Below are 12578 nucleotides of genomic sequence, written 5' to 3' on the forward strand. Positions count from 1 at the left end.
CCAGAAGATGCACTGAGAGACCCCTCTCCCCCAGAACTCTCCAGGCAAGGGCTGCGTGGGAATTGTCCAGGAAGTTTAAAATTCCTTTGGGCAGTTACCCTACCCCTGGAACCGTCAGATACTCCGATTTAAGTCAGAGTCTTCGGATGGTTCCTACTCTCTTAGTCGAATAATTACCCAGGAAATGTTAGCAGAAATAAAACCTCTTGTAACTCCTGGGTAACCATACTGCTGACAGCTCCACTCCTGACCTTGCACTAGACCCTACCCCAAACCCCGACTACCCCTGCAACACCCTAACTAACCCCTATCTGCCCCTCCAACCCCAACTATCCCCTTCACCCCCCGACTACCTCTTCAAGCCTAGACTACCTCCCAATCCCCCAACTACCCTACCCACCCCCCAACTACCCTCCTGACACCCCAACTACCATTTATCCAACTGCCTGCACCCCCAACTGACCACCCGGCTACCCCCCACCTCCCAAATACCCTCCCGACCCCCCAACTACCTCCCCACCCTCCTGAGTAAGCCCGCCACTGACCAACCACCAGAGTGCGCCCCTCCCCGACCCATCCTACAACATACCACCCTCCCCACCTCAACCAGCCATCCTAACCCTCCACCTTTCCTACCCACTGACCTTACACACTTACCTTCTCCCTGGTTTCTCAAAGTGGCTGGGACCTTTCAATGTACCTGCTTTATGCCAGCTAGTGCTATAAAAAGGGGGCCTGTCTCCCTTTCCTCCAATGCTGCTAGACTCAAGGACTGGGGAACCTTAGCACTGCACATTTCTTACCAGGCCTGAATTGGAAGGATGGGTGCAAAATGTGCAGCTCCCTGACTAAGGTAAGTAAAAAGGAGCGGAGTGGCAATCCAACTGTGTGTCCTCAGAAGTTCTGGCCCAATGTTTGAGTAAGGTTATATCTCTTCAGAGCTGGAAGAGGTTAGAGTTGTAACAGAAGCAAGTACAGAGACAGGAAAAAGTGGGCAGGAGGGGAGGACAGAAAAAAAGGGAAGGTCAAGTATATGATTAAATGACAACAGGAATAATGGTGCAAGTTAAGAGACAAAAGATGGGTCTAGAGGAGAGGCAAATGCCAACAGCAGAATCAATACCAACGATTGACATCCAAAAAAATGTGAGCAGTAATTACAACGTGAAAGTTGTTGAACTTAATGTTGAGTCAGAACATAAACCAGATTAACAGGATTTTGGAATTTATTTGGGTTGGGTTTTAATTTTATTCCTTTTGTCACTTGTTCAACTTACTGGCTGAAGTCAAGATGATTGATTGTGCAACAAAATATAAAGCAAAAACGTCAATATTCTCATTCCCACCCAACTGCCCTTCGATAAATATTTCAACCAAAGTTCCCAAACCCTTCACAGCCTTTCAGGATTCCAGTAGATTTTCTTCTGCACCCTCACACTGACTAACAACTTCTGTCATACCAAGGAAAATTAATTGCTTCATCACGTTTTGCATCTGATCTGGTGGTACATCAAGTGCACAGCACAGAAACAGTCCATTCAGCCCAACTAGTCCATACGAGTGTTTGTGCACCACACGAGCCTCCTCCCACTCTACTTCATTTCCCTCCTTCCATTTCCTTCTCCCTCATATGTTTATCTAGCTTCCCTTTAAATGTGTCTATGATATCTACCAAAATACTCCTCCGTAGTAGTGCATTCCACATTCTGACCATTCTTTGGGTCAAAAAATTGCTCCTGAATTCCCTATTGGAATTATTAGCCGCTACTTTATATTTACAACCTCTACAATAGACTTCCCCATAAATACAAACATTCTCTATACATCTACCCTATCAAATCCTTTCATTATCCTAAGGACCTCTGTCAGGTACTGCATTTGTAGTACAGAATGGCCACTGAGGATATCCCAGAAACTAACAGCACTGTATAAGTGAGATGGCACTAGAACCTGGCTCTCAGGGTTCCACCTCAAGTATTCCCTCACAGTGCTGGGGGCATGGCATCACCCTGGACAGAAGTAAATGGTTGTGCTGAATAAAGATGCAGGTCACAAGGGCCTAGGGTTTTCTTTGCATTTCGCCCACATATACCAGTTAACTGGACTCAAATCAATTACACACAAGAATGTTGAAGGAGGCCATTCAGCCTATCTAGTCTGTTCCACCAGTAAGTGAGATCATGGCTGATCTGGATCTTAACATCAACCACCCACTGTGAGTCCATACTTTCGGATAGCCAAAACCTACCCATCTCAGGTTTAAAATTGTTAATGAGCAAGCTTATACCATTTTGTGCGGAAGAGATTTCCTCTGTGTGAAGAAGTGCTTCCAAGCTGCTCTGCTGAATTGCATTGGCTCTGATTTTAAGGTTATGTCCCCTTGACGTAGACTGCTCCTGTGTGGCTTAAAAGATTGTGAGATTATGAACGAAACTACAGTATGTTCAAATTTCTTTGATCTTCTAAGATTCCAGAGCTCAATGGATGATTGTACAATACCCCAGTCTGCCTGATGAACTGATATAAAAGCCATTTTCTTTCCACCAATGAAAGCCAGCAGTAGAATTATTATTGCGCTGTCTTGCAGTGCAAATTTGGTGCAGTGAGCTCCATGCACCAGAATTATTTTACCCGAAATATACGTGTTTGTGGAAGATGTGACCTTTCTCCAATCTAATGAAATGATTTAGGTATTTCCCGCCTGTGTAAATGATGTTGGTAAATGTTGAGTTAATGTTGATAGGGTTAGAGTTAGTTCAGTTAGTTCAGGTTAAACTTGAATCCCTCTCAGTTCCTCAATTTTTCTGAAGTAATAAAAACTAAACCACAGTCCAAGAGAATATAAATTAATTCATCTACTGACTTCTGTGGGAGGGAAGCGCTCTATCTTGGTTATTGAGAGACCTACACCACATGGACTGCAGCAGTTCAAGAAGGCAGCTCACCACCATCTTCTCAAGGGCAATTAAGGATGGGCAATAAATGCTGGCCTAGCCAGTGACACCCACATCCCATGAGTGAATTAAAAAAAAAAGATGCTTTTACTGAAAGTCATGGTCACTGGTCATCAGTTTCAACTCTAGGGTTGGGGATTTAAAAATGCAAAGATCGAGAAACTGAAAACAAAGTTCGAATTTAAGATTTTTCAATTTATTCAGTCATGGGAAGTGCTTGTCACAGACAAAATCAGGCACTGCAACGCTCCAAGCCTCCTTTGACAACACCTGCCAAACCCATGACCTCTACCACTGAGACAAACAAGTGTAGCAGACGCATGGGATCACCATCAGCCCTAAGTTCCCCTCCAAGCCACACACCATCCTGACTTGGAACTATATCATTGTTTCTTCACTGTTGCTGGGTCCAACTCCTGGAACTCCCTCCCTAAAGGCACTGTGGATATACCTACACCACATGGACTGTGATTCAAGAAGGCAGCTCACCATCACCTTCTCAAGGCCACGTAATGTTCGCCTTGCCAGCGACAAGCACAAGCAAATTTTTAAAAAGATATGTAACATGGCTGGCGATTTGTTGTCACCTGTATTTTTATCTCATGCAAAGGCAATAGTGACCCCATTCGGTTCTTGTTTAGGGGAGGAATGTTCCCTGGCTTTGAGACCAGGAGGACTCATTGATCCTCTTCAAATAGAAACATGGGAAAAAACACCTACCCTAATGGACCAAACCTCAAAAAGGCAGCATCCCCTCAGTAACTGCACTCGAGTGTCACTTTAGACTGTGTACCAGGTGTGAATCCACAAGCTCTGACTCAGAGCTGAAAGAGGTACCAACTGAGCTAAGGCTACGTTTTTGGGTGAAGTTAATAAGGAAATGTTCCGGAAATGGTTTGAGATTTTAAAGGGGAAAACTTGTTGATTTTTTTCAATGCAAAAAATATCCTTATTTCTGAAAGGAATAAATTGTATATTTATATTTCTCAGTGTGTAATTATAGTGCCCTTCATCCTTAGGGCAAGCAGAGTGAATGTGTTTGTAGCAATGGCCCACAATGAGTTTCAACTATTGAATTTTATTTAATTGTGAATAATGACCTTTCAAATAAAAAAGTAGCATCCAGCAAAGGTCTTTAATTATCTAATTCAAGAGTGCTCAAGTTTAAGGCTTCACAACAAGGGATTGACAAAGCAATGCAAAACTTCACCTTTGAATGATGAAATCTCAGTATGAACATAACAGAAACTTACACGCCCTTCATTAGATGTGTAACATGAAGGAGTGTTTGTACAGAGAATTATATTACAATATCTTACTTCAAATAAAATTAATCTTGCTCATCATTTCCACCGAACCCCTGTCACCCTGTCCTGAAGGTACTAACGTATTCTGCGATAACTTTTAAAACATTTACTTATTCATCTGGTGTGGCATCACTAGCAAGGCCAGCATTTATTGCCAATGCCTAGTTGGCCTTACGAAGGTCGTGATGAGCTGACTTCTTGAACCGCTGCAGTCAATGTGGTATAGGTAGCGTTCGGGATAGGATTCTAGGATTTAAATGCAGCAATGATAAAGGAACAGCGATATTGTTCCAAGTCAGGACGTGTGTGACTTGGGTTGGTGGCGTTACCATGCATCGACTGTCCTGTCCTTCTGGGTGGCAGAAGTCTGGGGTTTGGAAGTTACTATTGAAGGAGCCTTGGTGAGTTGCTGCAGTGCATCTTGTATATAGTACACACTGCTGCCGTTGGGCAAAATATTGCCATCAGTGTGAGGGGCAGGCCCAACACATCAACGCGTAAAATAACACGAGATGACGTCGGGCATGCATCCTGATGTCATGGCGCATCATTTCGATATTTTGTTTGGTGGGCGCGCGCTGGAGGCGGCTGCACACCCACCGAACTGTCAACGGCCTATTAAGGCCATTAGGAAAATAATTTACCTGATTAACAACACTGCCCATCCAACCTTAAAGTTGGCGGCAGGCAGGCAAAGAGCCCAGGCAGCCTTCATGTTTTCCAGGAAACCTCATCCACGGGCAGGATGAGGTTTCCCGAAAGTTTTATAAAATTAATAAATAAAATCTGTAAACTTCAGCAACATGTCCCAGCTCATGTGACACTGTCACATGAGGGACATGTTTAAATAATGTTTTACTTTACTTTTTTAAAACTTTTATTATCTGCTTAATCTCCCTGAGGCAGCTCTGTGCCTCAGGGAGATTGCTGTGCTCTTTCATGCGCATGTGCAAAAGAGCACAGGCCCCGACACTGCCTCTTCCCCCTGCCTGCACAGCTACCAGCCACATGTTACGCTGGGCGGGCCTTAATTGGCCCACCCACGTAAAATGCAGCGCACAGCCGATCGCGGGCGGAGATTGGCCCCACGCCTGCTCCCGCCCAGCCAGCCCACCATAGGTAAGACTCTACCCAGTGTGTAGGTGGTGGAGAAAGTGAATGTTTATGGTGGTGGACGGGATGCCAATCAAGCAATTGTTTTGTCCTGAACAATTGGCGCTAACCAGAGGGGCTTCCACTCAAATATCTACCCTTCAGGAAGAATGCTGTGATTTGACAGCTCAATGTACACTGTCCAACTGGAGTGCTCAGTCAAGAAGAGGAGGAACCCTGGCTGATTTCTATTCCACTCACTTAGGTCGGTCATAATGCATCAATACTTTCCTAACAAAGGGAAGCAAGCACACAGCATATCAACTCAATGACCTTAATTCATGAGGTGCCAGTTGTGGCTCAGTGGGTAGCACACGCACTTTTGAGCCATTCGAGAGACTTGAGCACAAAATTTGGGCCAACATTCCAGTGCAGCACTGAGGGTGCGCTGCATTGTTGGAAGTGGTGTTGGTTAAACCAAAGCTCCATGCCCTGTCAGGTGGAAGTAAAAGATAAACAAGGGAGTCTTAGATAATCTTTATCCCTCAACTAAAGTCATTGAAACAGATGATCTGGTCATTACTCATTGTTCTTTGAGGGATATTGCCAGAGATATGAGGGAGATCAAACTTGCTCTCACAACTTCTCAGAGGCCAATAGGTTATCCTATACATTTCATTTTCTGATTATGGGGATGCACATGAGAGATAGAGACCCCAGCCCAGTGAGTTGTCCTGACAACACCTTCCTTTAATTTTTTTTTTGTGTTTTACGTTAGTGAGACATTTGGAGAGACCTATTGAAAATAAAACCTTGATACCAATCGGGGGCAACGGACCAACAACTGACTGCAATGAGACTGACACATATGTCAACCATACAGCTTCAAGCACAGGTTGGTGTTTTGTTACAGTTTTTGTAGTTTTGTTGGACAAAGCTTGGTTTTATTTGTAAGCACAAAATGAAGGTTGACTGGACTGGAGACAATTCTGTTTATTCCTGTTGACTGTCGATAGTTCAGCCAATGCTTCTCTTTCGGTTTGAATGATTAGAAACAGCTGATATTTAAACAGTCCTAGAGCTACTCTGCTCTGGGTAAATGTCTTATCCTGGTGTTACTCTGCTCCCACTGTTAGTCCATTCCTGGTGTTAGTCTGCTCCTGCATTGAGTCTGCTCCTGGGTTTAGTCTGGTCCTTGATTTGGTCTGCTCCTGGTGTAATCTGCTCCTGGGTTTAGTCTGCTTCTTGATTTGGTCTGCTCCTGGTGTAGTCTGCTCCTGGATTTAGTCTGCTCCTGATGTTAGCGTGCTCCTGGAGTTACTCTGCTCCTGGTGTTAGGTTGCTCCCGATGTTAGGCTGCTCCTGGATTTAGTCTGCTCCTGGAATTAACCTGCTCCTGGTGTTAGGCTGCTCCCGGTGTTAGGCTGCTGCTGGATTTAGTCTGTTTCTGGTATTAGTCTGTTCCTGGAGTTACTCTGCTCCTGGTGTAGTCTGCTCCTGAGTTACTCTGCACCAAGTGTTAGTTAGCTCCTGGTATTAGTCTGCTCCTGGAGTTACTGTGCTCCCGGATTTACCCTGCTCCTGGTTTTGGTCTGCTCTTGATTTTAGTGTGCTTCTGATGCTAGTCTGCTATTGGAGCTAGCCTACTCCTGAGAAGGTGCTTTCAATGTTCTTTTTGAATGCAGTGATGAAATAAAGCAATTGAATCAATAGGAATCTGTAGGCAGCGCAAACAGTGAAATCAGTTTTGACTATCAATGATTTGCACTCAGTGTCTTTCAGAATTAATACTGAGAACTCTCTATTGGAGATACGTCACCAAGCATGGCAAGTATGGCTTCCTGTTTGTGATGAGAAGTGGAACTCCTCACTGGGAAAACGGATATGCAGATACATGGGACATATCAAGTACGCTGTGATTCTTTGCTTGATACATTAGAGCACAATAAGAATATTATAAACCCTTGTTGTTTCCTCCACATGCCTGCTGGAGTTAGAACTGGGCTGATCGGGCAAACTTGCACTGGCCTTCCACAGGTCCCTCTGAAAGGCCCCAAGAGCTCCCAGAGGGTCCCAGTCCCTTGTCCAGGCCCAGTACCATGGTGAAGCTACAAGGGTCAAACAGAGACTGAACAAGGTCAGCTTCATTCAGGACCCAACTTATCTAGTTCTGGCCTTTTTCTGGGTTCCAACAGACTCCTGTCAAAATTAGAGAGTTAAGTATAGGAGAATCTGTCACCTATTTACAGGATAATATTCAGCCTGCAGAGTGCTATAAGCAGAATAATAAATGATTTGTAGTAAGTTATGTACAGTATGCTTTGAAAATAATTATTTAAAGGATGATTAGACAGACTCAAGACTATCATAAGCAAGTAATGTCCAGCATGAATGGTATGTACAGAATAAGAGGAACGCACTCAGTAACATCACCCAACTTTGCCTTTGTCTCAACTCATCTGCTGCGGAAACCCTCATTCATGTTTTTGTTACTTCTAGACTTGACTATTCCAATGCATACCTGACTGGTCTTCCACATTCTACCCTCTGTAAACGTGAGATCATTTAAACTCCACTGTCCATGTCCTAAGTCACACCAAGTCCCTTCCACCTATCACCCTGGTGCTCCCGGTTAAACAGAGCCTTGATTTTAAAATTCTCGTCCTTGTTTTCAAGCTCCTTCAAGGCTTTTCCCCTCCCTATCTCTGTGATCCCCTCCAGCCTCATAACCCTCTGGGATATCTGCGCCTCTCTAACTCCAGCCTCTTCAGCATCCCCAATTTTAATTACTTCACTATTGCTGTCTGTGCCTTTGGGCTGCCTGGATCCTGAGCTCGAGAATTTCCTCCCTATACCTCTATGCCTCAATACCTCTCTTTCACCCTTTAAGATGTTCCTTAAAACTTAATTCCTTAATCAAGATTTTTTGTCACCTGTCCTAATTTCGTTTTATGAGGCTCAGTGTCTAATTTTGCTTTATAACGCTACGGTGAAGCACCTTGAGAAGTTTTATTATGTTAAAGGTATATAAATATAAACTGATGTATATTATACAACCTGCGGTGTGTAATATGCAGAATAACATGCGACTTAATTGACACCGTACAGTAGCAAGACTTCATGGAGATCCAAAGATGTTTTAAATGACAAGAGAGAAGCCAACAGTGACTAAAGACAGCCTGCAGCACTTCAACTTCATGGCTTAGCAAAGCGTGACATTGTGGTTTATTTAGCAGCTTCATGAGAAGGTATCACAGCTGGTGCCCATCACACTCTCAATCTCATAGCAGACACTTCAAGTGTTAAACACAGAGAGATCCTCAAACTTTGATCCCACTTTTCAAAAACTAAGTAGTTACAAAGATTTGAATTATAAAGGGAAGTTGATTTGCCTCCATACCGAAATGTTGCACTCAAAGCACAGCAAGAGGGTGAGAAATATTAATGTTCATGGGTTGGCTGTGATTTTTGGTTGTAAATTGACATTGTTGACATCCTTTCATCTGCATAAGATGATGGACATGCAGCAAATCGAATCCATTGCAGATGGTGGGGTGGGGGGTGGTGGTGGGGTAGGGGGGGGGGGGGGGGGGGGGGTGTGTGGCGGGGGGGGGTAACTCCATATGGTGCACTTCGGCTGATGGTTGAAGAGACCAATCCATGAGAGGCAGCTTCTGCCACAAGTGTCAATATGAAGTTGTTGGTGCCTGTTGGCAAGCTGCTGTAGCCATTGATATCTTAAATTGACAGGGACCAAATAAACTCCAGAAGGTGTAACATCAGTCCAAATAGTTGTGTTTTACTCTACAGGTACCTGAATTCCAGTGTAATGAATATAAGCGAGATTGGATCCAATTACACACAAGGATTTGTTGAACTCACTGATGGACAGGACAATGATTTGGAAAAGATTTGGAGCTACAGGTTTGCATCATTCCCTCAGACCAGTGCAAATTTAGAATTATACCCCTTCCAGGGATGAGGAACCTCACTTACCTGGATAGATTTGAGAAGCTGGAATTGTTCTCTTGAGAGAAGAAAGGCTCTCATGAGAGGACATTTGACAGAGATGTTCAGAATCATGAGAGGCCTAGGCCAGGTAGATAGAGTGGAACTGTGCCCATTGACAGAAGGCTCGAGAACCAGAGGACACATTTAAAATAATTGACAAAAAAACCAAAGGTGTCATGGGGAAAATTGTTTTCACACAGTGAGTGGTGAGGAAGTAGAATGCACTGTCTGAGAGGGTGGTGGACGCAGTTTCAACAACGGCTTTCAAAAGGGAATTATTGGAGGACATGGGCAATTCCTGATGGGCTTTCCTGGCCAAAGAAACCTGCACCGGGAGACCACATTTGGCAAATCAGTTCTCGTTTATTTTAATGGGAGTCAGAGTGGATCCAAAGCTGCCTGACTCCAAAGAAGGAAACTACTAGCAAAGCAGTACATGTAATAAAGTCAGAATTCATAAAGCACATCCTCACGTCCAAATGTCTCAATGCGCATCACGCTAATTACTTACTTTCAGATTGCAGTGAATGTCATTATGCAGGCAAATTTGACAACCATTTTATCTCAGCAACATCTCACCAACAGTGAACAGCAGTTAATCTGAGGTTTTCTTTGGTGATTGGGAGAACTTTGACCAGGACATTGGGAAAATACTTCGTTCCTCTTCAAATTGCATTGAGAATTATTTGCCTTGCGGGAGTCTTGTGCAAAATCCCAGTTTGGGGGACCTACATTTCACTAAACAATGCTCCTAAATACTATCAATTCATCTGGTAGAAAGCCCACAAAGGTATGATTGTGAAAAATCATTGACAAATTGATCTGGGCTCAGCTGTTACAATTGTTGTTCCTTCACTGAATGTGTCTGGAGGGTCTGACTCACCTATCAGCCCTGTGCAATTGTACTGGTTACTCAGTGCAAGGTGCCATCTGTGGTTTGTGAGTTGCTTGCTTGTCTTGGAGTGAGAAGGTTGTGGGTTCATATCCCCCTTTGGAGATGTAGGCACAAAATCTAGGTTGAATCCACAGTGCTGTGCTGAACTATCAGTTGAAATGTTACAAACAAGACAAGCCCCTGTCTTACACCGACACCCTTTCATGTAAGAGATCCCATAGCTGGTTTGCAGGGGAGTTCTCTTTGTCAATATTGATCCCTCAACCAAAAACACTATCACATTGGCTTTTGTAGGAGCTTGCTGTGTGCAATTTTTAAAATTCATTTACAGGATTTGGGCATCGCTGGCTAGGCCAGCATTTATTTCCCATCCCTAATTGGCTGCCATATTTCATACATGACAACAGTGACAACACTTTGAAAAGTGGTTCATTGGTTGTAAAGCACTTTGGAATGTCCTGAAGCTGCAAATGGCACTGAATGAATGCAAATCCTTCCTTTCTTTCCTTCAAGGCTTTTCCCCTCCCTATCTCTGTGATCCCCTCCAGCCCCATAACCCGCTGGGATATCTGTGCCTCTCTAACTCTGGCCTCTTCAGCATCCCCGATTTTAATTACTTCACTATTGCTGTCTGTGCCTTTGGCTGCCTGGACCCTGAGCTCGAGAATTTCCTCCCTATACCTCTATGCCTCAATACCTCTCTTTCACCCTTTAAGATGTTCCTTAAAACTTAATTCCTTAATCAAGTTTTTTGGTCACCTGTCCTAATTTCATTTTATGAGGCTCAGTGTCTAATTTTGCTTTATTATGCTACGGTGAAGCACCTTGAGAAGTTTTATTATGTTAAAGGTATATAAATATAAACTGATGTATAATGCACAACCTGCGGTGTGTAAAATGCAGAATAACGTGTGACTTAATTGACATCATACAGTGGAAAGACTTCATGGAGATCCAAAGATGTTTTAAATGACAAGAGAGAAGCCAACAGTGACTAAAGACACTTCAACTTCATGGCTTAGCAAAGCGCGACATTGTGGTTTATCCCTAACACCCTTGTTAGCATCAACCTGAATCAGCAGAATAGGGAGCTACATCCTCACACTTATTTGTTAACTCCCTTCAGTGACAGGTATTTGCAATCCTCACAGCATCTTACTGAAAATTAATCCTCCTTGTCTCTTTCTCTAGGGCTAGCTGTGCATCTGGAAAAGTAATAAAACTGAAATGTTCTGGTGAGTGCAGTTGTTGAAAATAGAATGTTCAATAGATGTTGCTTCAATCCATTGTTCTCAAACTGGGAAACACACACTGTGTCTTTCAGCACCGGCAAAGAGTAATGTTTCACCTTCCAAATTCTCCTCAAAGTCATACACCTCGCTGACTTAGACATATGTCGGCTGTTCTTTCATCATCGCTGGGTCAATATCCTGGAACTCTCATCATGGCAACCCCAGTATCACCAGGACTCCAGCAGTTCAGTTCTTAGAGAAAATAGCATTTCCTTGGTAAACTATTCTGCCACAGCCAAGCACGTTTAACTTATTTCCGACTGATTGTGTGGCTGGAACAGTTGAAGGTGAAGCTTTCGTTAGTGGTTTGGGTGGTGAGGTGGAGCAGGGGAGCATTACTCTTAAGGGGCCTGTTATGTCCCTTTTATTGGGTCGCTTTGCTCGTGAACACAGTTGCACGCCTATCTACCAGTGGCTGAGTGGCAATCAATATACTGCAGATGCAGACACCAATATAAGGTGAAGCACATGTTGTTTATTTACGCAAATAACAGAGCACTAACACACTGTGTGCTTCTCCAACCAGACCCTATTCTAAACTACTGATTAACAATTGTAGCCCGCGCTTAACAGCAATTGGGTAATACAGTCACATGGTCAATCTGCTCACATTCTCTGAAAGGTGTATTGCACCTCAGATCACCACAGGGCCCCATCTTCAACTTGAGACAAACCAGAAAGGAATTGTGTCATGGTAAAAATTTGTTTGACCAGTAAAAAGTTGGTTATCCTTCAAATTGGTTGTTGTGAAAAATTATACGAAGTTCGCACCATCATGCCTGAAACCTGAAAAGTGAGAGAGAGAATGAAGTGGAAAAGGGAAGAGGGAGACTTTTGCATAGAACTACTTGGGATTTACAGCAGGGAAGTAGTCCATTCAGCCAAACTTATCTATGCTCTGCGTGAGCCTCTTCCCTCCTTACTTTGTCCCATCCTATCAGCATATCACTTAATCTGTTTGAATATTCTTGAAGATTTTTAAAGATGTATCTCCAGGAGCCATCGAGGATCCTCAGGTGTCACCTTG

The 12578-nt window shown here is 43.6% G+C and overlaps 1 protein-coding gene across 2 annotated transcripts in view; it reads left to right on the top strand.

The window, feature by feature from the left end:
- The window catches only part of LOC121269637 (transmembrane protease serine 5-like), a 42825-nt gene that overhangs the window by 14072 nt on the left and 16175 nt on the right, over positions 1–12578 (top strand). Inside the window, exons 4-7 of one of the 2 annotated variants that reach the window (XM_041174389.1) lie at positions 6132–6248; positions 7126–7261; positions 9164–9277; positions 11451–11494. In XM_041174389.1, coding sequence (XP_041030323.1) covers positions 6132–6248; positions 7126–7261; positions 9164–9277; positions 11451–11494 — 411 coding nt within the window. The remainder of the gene's footprint in view (positions 1–6131; positions 6249–7125; positions 7262–9163; positions 9278–11450; positions 11495–12578) is intronic. The other variant, XM_041174390.1, reaches the window with a different exon arrangement.

The sequence above is a fragment of the Carcharodon carcharias genome, chromosome 25 (assembly GCF_017639515.1).
Source record: "Carcharodon carcharias isolate sCarCar2 chromosome 25, sCarCar2.pri, whole genome shotgun sequence".
NCBI lineage: Eukaryota > Metazoa > Chordata > Chondrichthyes > Lamniformes > Lamnidae > Carcharodon > Carcharodon carcharias.